Source organism: Anthonomus grandis, chromosome 15 (assembly GCF_022605725.1).
Source record: "Anthonomus grandis grandis chromosome 15, icAntGran1.3, whole genome shotgun sequence".
NCBI classification, from domain to species: domain Eukaryota; kingdom Metazoa; phylum Arthropoda; class Insecta; order Coleoptera; family Curculionidae; genus Anthonomus; species Anthonomus grandis.
Window position 1 is genome coordinate 19475467 of NC_065560.1, and position 13275 is coordinate 19488741.

General features: G+C 35.8%; 1 protein-coding gene across 1 annotated transcript in view; it reads right to left on the reverse strand.

Moving 5' to 3' along the window:
• The window catches only part of LOC126745138 (protein timeless homolog), an 817207-nt gene that overhangs the window by 568148 nt on the left and 235784 nt on the right, over positions 1 to 13275 (reverse strand). The window contains exon 8 of the mRNA XM_050452863.1: positions 5214 to 5453. Coding sequence (XP_050308820.1) covers positions 5214 to 5453 — 240 coding nt within the window. The remainder of the gene's footprint in view (positions 1 to 5213; positions 5454 to 13275) is intronic.

Below are 13275 nucleotides of genomic sequence, written 5' to 3' on the forward strand. Positions count from 1 at the left end.
TCAGCGGTTCTTAAACTATTGACTATTTTAACATTCGCTCCGTTTATAGAAGAACGTCATAACCCAAAAATTAATATTTGTCAAAATAGCGGTTTAAAGATTAATGATTTTTTACTTTTTTGTAACAATTTAACCTTGCTGACAAATTAAATGCTTTTATTGTGATTTTAGACCTCAAAGTATAGTGGTTAACAGGTGACATGAGATTTACACTTGAATTGAGAAATTTATGATTTATGAAAACTTGTGTCTTTCTTCTCCAAAAAAAAATGCATTATTTAATTTTTTTTTACTTTATCGTCATATGTATGTGTATTGTGACTTTGTTTAAGAAAAATATTTAAACTTTTTTAATATTGTGACGGTGAAATAAAAAACGATCTTTGCCTTTTTTTGTATTAAGGAAGTACAAAACTTGTAATAAGGATACAAACAGTGAATAGCACTTATTAAAGGTTATTGTAAAAATCTGCATAACATGACGGAATGCCTGCATCATTTACTAAATCTTAAGATCTGACCACTTACGTTCACTAATTTTTATTTTAGACTTGTATGCAGGTTCAAGAGTCTGTAATATTAGGTTACTCTTACCTCGAACCGCTTTGATCGTCATTTCCGAAAATTCTTCCTGAGAATACGACGTTTTATAAAAAACTGTAAGTGGATAATTTTTTTTCAATTTTAAGAATTCTGATGTCGCTTAATTTATTCTGTCCAACGAGATTTCCAATCCTTCCATTTAAATATTTAAATCAAAAAAATCCTTAAAACTTAGCTCCTTTATTTGAAAAAGCTTACCACTTTTTTTGCAGTTCGAATTAAAGTTATGTACTCGTAAATATATTGGGCTTGATTTTAAGTAGCGCTTTACTTGCCGTTCTATTACGGAATCTGCACAAATCCCCTCATTTTTTTCATTTTTCGTATGTCCCGTTACAAGGAATTTATGGCATATGGATCTAATATTAGGATACTTTCTTAGAGCATACATGTACATAGAATGTATGTATTTATGTACTTGTTTTTTTGCTGGCCAGCGCAACCATCCGAATAAAAAACCAATTCAAGATCGCCACATTCGGATCTAGCCTTTGATGTATATTCTATATAGCTCAGCAAGCAAGATCCTATTTCATTTGCTCCTCGATTGCCATTCGTTTCAACCCAGACATAGCAGAAACATTCATCTAAATTTACTATTCCTTTCATTTCATAGATGGTAAAATTTAAGACATTTAATTTAGACTTATTGTAGAAAAGAGACACATTACCCTTGGCGAATGGTAGGACAGCCTGTGAATCAAAAACAGCGACTACGTCATGATTGCCCCTAATTCTAATTTTTTTTACTCGCGATAAATCCTTTTCTATGATATGGGTTTCGTAAAAATTAGGACCAAACGAATAGTCTCTCTTGCGAATTAAGTAAGAACTGTCGTTCTTCCGCATAACCGATCAGTTAATCTGATGAAGTGTAAAACGACACTTGTGCCATCTGTCGGTAATGTTATGAAGTGCAAGTTGTGACGGTCTTTCACATAAATAGTAGGTTAGATTATGAATTGTTTTTATAACTTATCTACAAAATGCAATTTTTTGAGTTATGACGTTCTTTTATAAACGGAGCGATTTAATATAGTTTCTTGGAAAATCTGTATTAAATGTTGGGTGTTTGGAAAAACTGTATTAAATCGCAATTCTTTATCAAACTATGAATTTATAACAATTATACATAAACGTTAGTCCAAAAAATACTGAAAATGGCCACCGTTATAAACTCCATGCAATAATACATATTTACATTAACATTTAGGAGGAAAAAAATAAGAATGTCAAATTACAAATAAACAATAAATAATAATCTTACTTAGAGGTCAATTTGACTTAATCAGAGTGAAATCGGATCATTGATTTTTAGTTTATCGTGTTAAACAAAGTAATAGTTAAAATGGTTTTTACCCTACAAGAAAAAATAGAAATAGTGAAGTTATTTTTTGCTTGAGGAAAATCGGGGAAGTATACAAAGGATTCTAAAAACTCATGATTTCCACCCCTATAAAATAAATCTTGTACATGACATAAATGAAGACGATGAGGATGGGCGCTTGGAGTTCTGTGAGATAACTAGTGAAAGAGGATTAAATAATCCCAATTATGTGTTTCAGAATCAGATGAATTTTCGTTTTTCTCAAACGGCACTGTCAACCGTCATAATTGTCGTTATAGGTCGGACCACAATCCACACATTTATCACGAAGCACATACTCAACATCCCCAAAAATTAAACTTTTGGTGTGGTTAAAAATTAAACCTTACAAGAAGCTTTTGATCTAGCAATCACGAACATGATTGAAAATGACAATAACAATCAATATATTGAAGACGAGTTGATGTTTCAGCAGGATAGTGCGTTCCCTCAATACGTAATAGCTGTCCGCAATTATTTAAATGAGAACTATCCTGATCGCTAGATTGGACAAAGAGGCTCTGTTGAATGGTCCGCGCAGTCGCCTGATCTTTCACCTCTGGATTTTTTTTCTGTGGGGTCACCTAAAGAGTGAAATCTATGCTACCCAACCAGATTCAATAAAAGAATTGCGCGAAAGGATTACATTTGAATGCCAACAGATAACACCTGATATGCTACGAAATATGCGACGTATATTGTATTAAATGTTAAAATAGTCAATAGTTTGAGAACCGCTAAAGTAAAGTCTTTTAAACTAGGTATAGCCGTAAAGAAAATTGAAAGACCTTTCAAACAAGATATAACTCGACTCACTATTCTGGCTGTTTCAATATCTTTATTTTGTAATTTTTATTTAGATTTTTATTTTTAGGCTGTACATTATAAATTAATTTGTAATATATTTGCTAACTAACTGTGTTAGGCATACCTGGAAGTGACACAATTTTTTTTTCCATCTATAGGGCTGCTTCTTAATATATATATCTTAATTACTAAAAACTGTTTTAGGTACATATATTTGAAAGTGAGACAAAATTATAAACATTTTTATATTTCATTCCTTCTCTCCCTAAATTTGTGATACTAATACCCTTCTATATAAAAGCATTTTTTATAAATAAATTAAATCCGTTAATTTAAATAGTGAATAAACTGTTTTACCAGAAGATCATGAGGATATTTCGATTGAACTCATACAAAAATGTTAATGTGCGACTTATTTGTAAGTATCGTCGAGAATGTCCCTACTTACTCAGATTAATTAGCTTATATAATAAAAAGATTGAATGTTTATCTGACTGTGTATAGATCTCTCTCAATATGAATATTAATAATAGAAATAAACATGCCATAGTTAAAATGGCACATTTAAACTTAAGGTCAATATTTACGGGATTTCAGGAATTTGTAGATTTGATAATATGGAATGATTATGATGTTGTGGCGGTAATTGAAACTTGGCTGTCTGCAAACATCTCATCAAATATGGTTTCAATTCCAATATCCGACATTTTTGATGTTTTTAATTTTCCTCAGACCATTGATGAGGTTACAAGGATCACTGACAGAGTATCAATATTGCTAGATCCTATATTTTTTAGTGATGCAGATGCTGTTCTAGATGTTAGCACAATTTCTGCTACTGGTATAAGCGACCATAAGTTCGCATTTTGTAATATACGCGTACCAAATTTAAAAAGTATCCAAAAATCAAGCTTATACGAAAAACTGTGCATACACAAGTATTAAATTATCTAAATCTTAATGATTTACTTCCAGTTCATCAGTCAGGATTTAGGTCTGGTCATAGTACTACTACTGCTATTTGAACTTAACTGACAACATAATAGGGGCATTAGACAAAGACATTGCGGTTCTTTTAGTCTCTCTGGACTACTCTAGAGCTTTTGATCTGTTAGACCATGATCTACTATATGCTAAACTAAAATATCTGGGCTTTCATAAAACTCCTATCGACGAAAAACGACGAAAACTGCTAGAAGATAGGTTGCACTTGAAACTGGGTAATACAAACTTAGGATTTTCTACATATGCGAAGAGCATAGGGCTTATTATTGATACTGACGTAAGGTTCAGGGATCATGTGAGGAGGTTAGTTTAAAAAAGTTATGTGGAAATGAAAATTTATGCTAACAGATTTATTTTAGACTTAGGAGTTAAGATTAGGAAAAAACTCTGTGAATCACTAGTTTTGCCAATTTTTGATTATTGTAATATAGTGTACAACCCCTGTTTAGATTTAGTTACAAAATATCGACTGCAAGTTATACAAAATAACTGTTGTCGCTTCATATTTGGTCTGAGGAGATATGATCATGTTTCAGGAGAATTTAAACAATTAAAGTGATTAAATATGTCGGGTGTGGTAAGACATCATTACGCTACTTTTCTAATAAGGTTATTAATGTCAAATATTCCTATATATTTGAGAGAAAAGTTAGTTTTTCGAACATCCATTCATGTGATCTTTGTTATGGAAATCATCTTACTATGCCGCAACATCATACAGCGCTATTTCTGAGATCTTTTACCTATAATACGGTATCTTTTGTATAATGCCTTGGATCCCTATTTTCGAAATATTAGGTGTAATAAGGTTTTAATAATTAAATATTAAATTTTAATAATATAATTACGTATTAAGGTTAAGTGTTACAGTAGCCTAATAAGGCCTAATAATAGCCTATAAGGCTAAACTTAGCCATTTGTATTCTTTAACCTTTATGTATATACTTATATAAACAGATTTATATCTATGTGATGTATATGCATGATTAATAAAAAACGATTTATTATTATTATTATTACTATTATTATATTAAGAAAATTCATAGCGATGCCTCTATAACAACCTTTTGATGAAATACATAATTTTTCAGTGGATATTTAAATATTTCTAGTATAGGTCTTCTTATTAGTAATTAATAATTTAATATAGAGAAATTATTAAGTAAATTATTAGTGAGGATGACTCATTTGTTTGTTTCCTCTTATTTGTCAAATTTCATCTTATTGATAAAAGAACTTAAGTTAGATTATTATTTGATTAAGGTTAATTTTCTAAGTTGTAAAAAAAGATTAATTTTGATATAACTGCAATACTAATTGATGTATATCAATACGAGGTGATCAGGAAAGAAGTATAGAAATTGTAAAAATTGTCAAACCATAATGAAGAATTATTTAAATTATAAAATACATATAATGAAAATAAACCTACCTTTCTTAGTAGTCCCTTTCTTCTTTCTGCTTTTGCCTTGGACCATCACACTTCCTTCTCGACCAATAAACGTTTCCAGCATTTTTATAAAAATATGCTGCGTCTCAATCAGATCTTTTAAATAAGTGTCCGACATTTTTAGTTCATCATAGTTCACCAGCAATGTCAAAATAAACTCTCTATACTCCAGGACGTAGAAAATATTGCTTTTGATAACTTTAGCTGAATCACGAACGTTTCCTAAAAAAAAGAAATCTTGTAAATTTTAGGTTTGTTATATTTTGTTTAAATTAATGTGTTGAGTTTTTTAATTTATTATGCATTATATTCGATATAAAATGTATTTCAATAAGAATGCAAGATTTAAATTGCGCGCCATGTTTGACAGTCGTAATCTCCCATAACAGTTTGAAACTTGACAGATTCAAGTGCCACTATTCATAAAGTGCGTCAAATGTTCGGTTAAAATAGTGTTTCTAATTCATCTATTGTAAAAAGAAAAATTTTAAAAATTCGAAAGTACTGGTTCGGTTAGTGATGTGAAACACACATTACGAGTTCGAGGTTTCTCTAGGCTATATTGCAATATATTAATTTTAGTGATTCTGTTATACTACCTTTGGTATCAAAGTAGGCAGCAAAGTAGTGCTGAATGGAAATTCGTCAAGATTCTTGAAGTGACTTCTAGAGTATCTCAAGGATCTTTATTCCATATTTTATATACATCACAACTAACAAAAACAAATATTCACTGCAATTACCATTGCTATACGAGTACAGATACCACCCAATCATATTTTTCATTTAAAAACACCGATGTGATCCAAGCTAATAAATTTATAAATGAGAACTTTCATAGGTTGTACCAGGAAACTGAAAACATCACGGCAGGTCTCGAAAGTGTGACAGAAAGGCACACAGAGGCGTCAATTCGACATCGGGCACAAGAATTGGACATTTCAACAGGTACTCTTCAGCGAATTCTTACTAGAGATTTACATTTTCGCCAGTTGGATACTTGAGCAACCTGCTGAATTTGCAAACAAACATCATTTTTAGTGATAAGGCCCATTTTTACCTCGATGGCTTCGTTAATAGGCAAAACTGTCACATTGGAGGCTTAGAAAATCTACGAATGATTCATTAGAAAGCAATGCATCCACACTATATGGTGTTCATTATGGTCTGAAGAATTAATTACCATTTAGACCGTTTTCCTTCACAAACGAAGAACAGTACTGCAGTGACGGTGAATGGCGAACGTTATCGTGCTATGACACTACAGTTCCTTGTGCCTTGTGTTCTCTGCCCATCACAATTCCGCCTGCAGGAACAAATAAAGAAACCTACCCCATTTTTCTTGGTGGATAGAGACTATTTTGGCCAAATACCGATTAATGGTTCCATTCATTCAGTTCCGCCATGTCATCTGACTGCGGGTGTAATGCAAAAGTCCTCGTTTTGTTGAATCCAAACATCTTACAGATATTCTGGAACAAGCTGGATGCAAAATATCATTCTTGATATGAATGTAGCTCCAAAGATACACCAAATCGGCACATTTAGTCGGGGATAGTAGAGGCTTTCTGGTTTGATACGGCTCAACCCATTTGCTGAAGTAGTCTATAACAACTACGATGTACTTATTCTGATTCAGGAAACGGAACGGAAACATTAATAGCAATCCTTTCAAAGAAACTTCCCATGTTGTACTGATTCATCAAAACCTTCTGCTTACCTGCTGCTACCTTATTGCTTGCCCTACATACAACGCATTTCCTGCACCAGTCCCATTGCTATTGACCTATTGATAATTTCTTGATAGAGTGAAAGCATTTCTCAGGATTTTTCTTGCTCCAAGATGATCTTCCTCTTGGTATCTTATAAGGTACACATTTTACCAATTATAATCGACGATGATGATTCTTAGCAACTGAGTATCTTTCTCCGCTGCCGTCTTAAAGTCTTCTTCCTAGAGCTTGCTGAATACAGCTGGACGATCGCCTCTTCGCATCGACCTTCCTCAGTTTGGCAGGAGTGGAACTAGCGCCTTCTGAGCTTCGAACGTTTTGTTTCAAACCATCCAACTTCCAGTCCTGGCAGCTACGTTCTCCAACCCCCCTACTGATCTGCTTAATCCATTTTTTAAAGCCATCCTCTCCCAGAAGCACTTGCCGGACAAGAACTTCAAAATCAAGGACCCGTGTTAATGCATCTACTAGCTCAGGTGTAGGTTGCTTTAGTGCTAGTAGTAAGTACTGCCTCATTTTAACATCGTGGAGTATTACATTTAGGAATGCTGAAACTGCCAAACAATCCATGATTCTTCCCCGGAAATCTGAATATGCCAGTCGAACCAAACGTGCAATGTCAGCTTTAAATTCTTGCAAGAACTGACTTTTGGCAACTGTGTCTGGGAGAGGTTCAGGTGTGATTGGCCGTAACGCATTCCAAATGCCTTCCTAGGTGGTCGCATACGTCTTGTTGTTGTCGGAACATTTTTTGCAAGATGGCAGGAGCATCTTCTCTGAAGGCTAGTGTAAGGGCAGTGACCTTTTTCGTTCATGACCAACCGGTTATTTTTCCAGCCGCTTCAAACTGACGCTAATAAATATTCCAGGATGTAGTCCCGTTAAATTACGCCGGTTTAAGGGGCATCAGTCCAAAGGATTTCGTATTGTCATAAAGTTCGTTCTTGTGGTGCACTGCTAAAGATCTACAGAAAAGCTCATCGAAAGTGCTGACGTGCAATATTGCGATTCTTCCTAAATTCTGTCCTTTATCAATGGCTCGCAAGAATTTGCTTTACCAGAGTCTTCTTTTAATTCATTTTTCAAATTGGCATTGTTTTTTAAAATCTTTTTTTCCAATTTTGCAGAATTTTTCACCAATTTAGCTTTCAGGTTGGCAGAATTCTCCAGCAACATTTGACCGACCAGACGACCAATTGCCGAGCCATCTTCGCTCAGGCCAATAAGCCTGACATCCTTTCTGTTGAAGACCCTGGAAAAGGTCATTGATGGACACATCAGAGATGTGGCGCTGGAGAAACGCCCGCTCAATGTCCACCAATACGCCTTTCAGAAAGGAAAATCAACAGACTTAGCTCTTAACAATCTTGAAACGACCATCAGCAACTCAGAGTGACAGAAGAATAACGACCACCACGTACCCGCGAACGTGTACACTTCAGGGCCACGAGAGGTTACCCGCAGGGAGGGCTACTATCTCCTCTCTTGTGGTCGCTATTGCGATGGAGGCGAAATATCTTGTAGAAATCTTATATGGGAAGTTTAACTGAAAATCGCATTTTGACAAAAAATCAAGAAAGCAAAACTGTTCCTATGAATCTGTCGGAGGATATGCGGCAAGACCTGGGGAACGAACTTAAAACAGATGCAGTCGTTATACACACAGGTCATCAGACCTACAAACTCCTTCGGCTCTGTGGTGTGGAGGAGTAAGGCAACACAACTGGCCAAAATAAAACCTAACAGCCTTCAAAGGCAGGCCTGCTTGCTTATAACGAGGGTAATCAGAACCACCCCGGCAGCCGCCATGGAAGTACTACTTGACTGACCCTTCTGCACATATACACATATGTGCACATATGCAGGGGAAGGCCATAAGAACCACTTACAGGCTATACTATGTCATAAATGGCATCTCGGCAAACAAAGTCTGGATGGAATAAACTGAACTGGTTGAGAGGGTGTGCTATCATAGCACATTTAAAATGCCATCAGATCTAATGCCAAGAAAAATATTACACCCAAGTTCATACTCCATCAACATATCAGACTCTACCTGCAGTTCTAGAGTAATTGATTAGGATTGGTTTGTCGGAAATCGCCGAATGCAGACTATGCATGGAGGAGGACTGCGGAGCAAATCCTATGCAGATGTCCGGAACTAAAGAGAACCAGGCAGGTCATCTTCGCTAATGCGTTACTTAGTGAGCCTGAGTGAGCCACAATAGACCTAGGGTCGCAGTGCAGGAACACAAGGTGCCCCACTCACAACAAACCTGACATTTGATTGATATCGCTAACAATAGCGAAAAATGTTCGGGTCATCGTCTTCCTCAAGTAATGCGTTGCGAAGCTGCTCCCACAAGTCCGCTTTAATTCTCGTAGTATCGCAGTCCGTTTCCTCTAGCTTCCTTTTAAATTCAGTAATTTTTAAATCCACCAGCTTTGGCACTTGCATACACTTTAATTAAATCGGATTAAAGTGTATGCAAATGCCAAATTCGTTAGTGTTTAATTTTCACCAACGTCTAGTTGACTCCAATTCACACATTCAGTGTAAATTAAAATACTTAATATACCAACAATAGTAAAGTGATTTATCTACACGCTTACACTACACTACACGGTCACTTACGACTACTAGAAATATTTATTTACTACTATTTATGTCCGATTTAAAGATCGCACCAATATTCCCAACTGAACTGTCCGCTGCCAATTAGCGGCGACACGGCTCTTTATATACTTGGCAGGCCACTGACGAAAAATTCGCTAACCTTCCACGCGTCTCCAAAGATGTGGTGCGTTGTATGCAATTATGTCATTACAGAATGACGAAGAACAGGTGGTATTGGCGACGTTGCCAATATCGTTACAATGCTATATAATTCCCTAGACTTATTGTTTTTTAACGCCACCTTAAAAATTATATAAATTTAAACTTAAAATAATTTTAAACCTTGGTAGTATGAACATTAGCAGTAAAACTTGTCTCTTCGCGGAAGATATTACTTTTAGATGGAGCAACTCGAATATTACTGCACTTCATAGGACCGTATCTAATGACTTAATTATCATCAAATCATGGTGCGATAGAAACCTGAGCTGGTTCGAAAGGTTGAATTTCGAAAACTAAAGTCTTGTCAAATAAAAACGCAATTTTTTCTACTTTTCAACTTCACTTTTGAGGTTTATTGTAGACAAATCTCTAAACTCTTCTGAGCTAGGTCACTGACTCAAAACATAACAAGATTATGTAAAAAATATAATAAAATATATCCGTATTTACTACCAATATATTAAATGATCCAAACATAAATAATGGTTTATGGAAACGTATAAATAGTAAAATGTAAGAGTGCGTTCAGAAAATAACAAAAATATTTGTTTCTTGAAAAAAAAGTTGTTCGTCTACATTTATACGTCTTCTATTTATTTGTCTATACTAATGTTGTCGCCTTCAAAATAGTCCCCATTAGATATAATGCACTTGTGCCAGTACTTTTTCCAATCTCCGAAACACTTCTCAAACTCAATCTTTCGGATAGCCTTCAGCTCTTTTAGTGATGCGCTTTTAATGTCATCTATGGTTGTAAAAGGAGGGCTCTTTAAAGTTCTCTTTATTTTTAGAAATAGAAAAAGGTCAAACGGAGCCATTTCTGGGGAATATAGAGGCTGGGGCATCGTTTCAATATTGTTTTTGGCCAAAAATTGACGGACAAGTAATGAAGGGTGAGGAGGTGCATTATCGTGGTGCAAAAGCCATGAATTGTTTTGCCACAAATCCGGGAGTTTTTTTTTCGGATTGCTTCAGGTAAACTTGTAGGTAGTACTCCTTTTGACCTCGTGGCAAGAATTCATGATGCAATATGCCATTTAAATCGAAGAACACAGTTAACATAACCTTTACATTTAATCGCACTTGTCCAGCCTTTTTCAGTTTGGGAGATCCAAAATGCCTCTACTATAATCCGGGATAATTGAGCCTTAGTTTCGATATCATATCCTTAAACTCATGTTTAGCCATCTGTTATAATATGTTTCAGTAATTCTGCATAGTGGTGGACTTCATTAACTGACTCCTAAGAAAACTTCCATTTGTCGCTGTTTTGGTTTAAAACTCAACAATTTTGATAAACATTGAAAAAATGTTATGGCATGAACACATCGATATTTCAACATCATCAGCGACTTCTCTGATTATAATTCGGCTATCGTTCATAATCATTGATTTTTTGATTAGTAGTGTAGTGGGCAGCCGGAGACTGATAACAGTGCATAAGCACATAGGTCTGCTGATGGATCCGTCGTGCCCCATCAAGGGTTACCAGAGGCCAATAGCCTTGGAAAACCTAATAAGGCTCTCTGGTTTTAAGGACTTAAAGTCGCTCAGTACACTGTAGGTGTTATCCAAGAATATGAACCTAGCTGAACATTTACCAGTTTCTCTAGGATCTTTATGCACTTTACCAGCTTGGGGCTTACCTTTTCGGCCGTAACAGCCTTCATGGAAGCCCTGCTGTCCGAACAGATTAATACGACTGTGTTGCAGTATTTGCACTTTATTAAATGAAATGTCTTTCAGCTACTGTCTAGCATGCTTCCTTATAGCGAGTATGCTCTACTGGTATGTGGGACCCCACCACAGAGCCCTGCACCATCTTTATTATTGATTCTGAAGCTCTTTTTACCAGATGGTCTCTTTATTCAGATGCTTAGGTCCATTGGAGTGCTGCCACTCCTCTTTGCCTGCGATGTGGGTCACAAAACCCTTGTAATCCACAGTCTTAGATGCCATACACTCACTGCCCAACAAAAGAAGAGGGCACTCCTGCACGGCATGTGACCAGATTTTTAAATGACCAGTCAATCTCTTCAACCCGTATTTCACAAAGGACCTCTAGCCTATGCGCAGTCCTCATTGCCTCGAATTGGACCACCAGGTCCAATGGCGGAAGGCTCAACAGAATTTCTAGCGCTCTAGTTGAAGCCGTTTGCATGGAATCCGATATGTTGTGACATGCAAGGGCGCTGGACTCTATCCATTTACCCCAGATTCTCGCTTTCTCTGTGCATGGTCACCAAACGAATGCCCCGTATGTAACAAGAGGATTGATAATTGATGAATAGATTTAGTGAAAGATCATAGGTGACAAACGCTAGGTGTTGCCAAAAGCCGTTCTGCGGCTAGATGGTGCGCGGGTGGCCTTCTTGATTCTGGTGTCTGTGTGATGGTACCAGGAGAGTTTGGAATCTAATGTGATTTCCAGAAATGTCCTAGAGTATTGCAATTACACTCCACCCAGAGGCACAGCAGGTGGTGTGTGAAAGTGACGTGACTTCGTAAATCGTAGCTTTGTTTTTTTGGTTCGTAACAATCTCTTTCACATTTTTTACGTTTTCATCGGTTGTTAATATGCTGGGGCGTCCGGGGCCTTCATAACCTTTAAGGCCTTCATGGCCATCTTGGAAACGCTTATACTACTACTAAACTTTTAGTTTACTTATTGCAGACTCGCCATAGGCAAATGTGAACATTTTACACAATTTCTTATACTTTATTTCATTTTTCACTCAAAATTTTATACAAACTCTTTAATCTATGTCTTTTAGCAAACGAAAATCGCCGAGCTCATAAAAACACGTCTAACCTAGTAGCTGCCATTGGCAAAGTAAACAAAATAGCTAGCTAAATCTAGCTGAAAATTTTACGATATTTTGGGGACATGTGTACTAACATTACAAAATAAATTGACAATTGAATCTCCAAATTCGCGAAATTTAAAAATGTATATGCTATCGATAATATTGCACTTTATACCTTTTGGGGATAAAACGTTTTTTATTGCCGTAATTTTACCTAATACTTTCTTATTTACATACCGGATGACAATTTGCACACGATCAGCATTTAATATTGCCTCTACCAATGACAATATGAAAATTAGGCGAAACACGTCAATTTAAATGTCAAGGGGGCAATTTTTAAGGCATTTCTGGTCGCGTTACTTTCAACCCCACTGAACCTACCTCTAAAATTTTTTGGGAAAAACGGATTCCATTCTTTTCCAAGCACAAGTACAGCCGGTATTCAAACTGTTTTCGGACATTTTGAACAGTTTCAGGAGAAATACTTCTACACTCCTGTACAATTCTTTGTCCTGTTAAAAGTGCAGCAAATGTTCATCTAAGCAACATTTGATCCCTTTGATTTTCCACCTCATAAGCTATAAGAGGTTTTATAGTTGTGTCTAACATTTCTGCATAAATGTCACCATTTAGAGTTCCATTGATAAAGAGGGAACCTATGG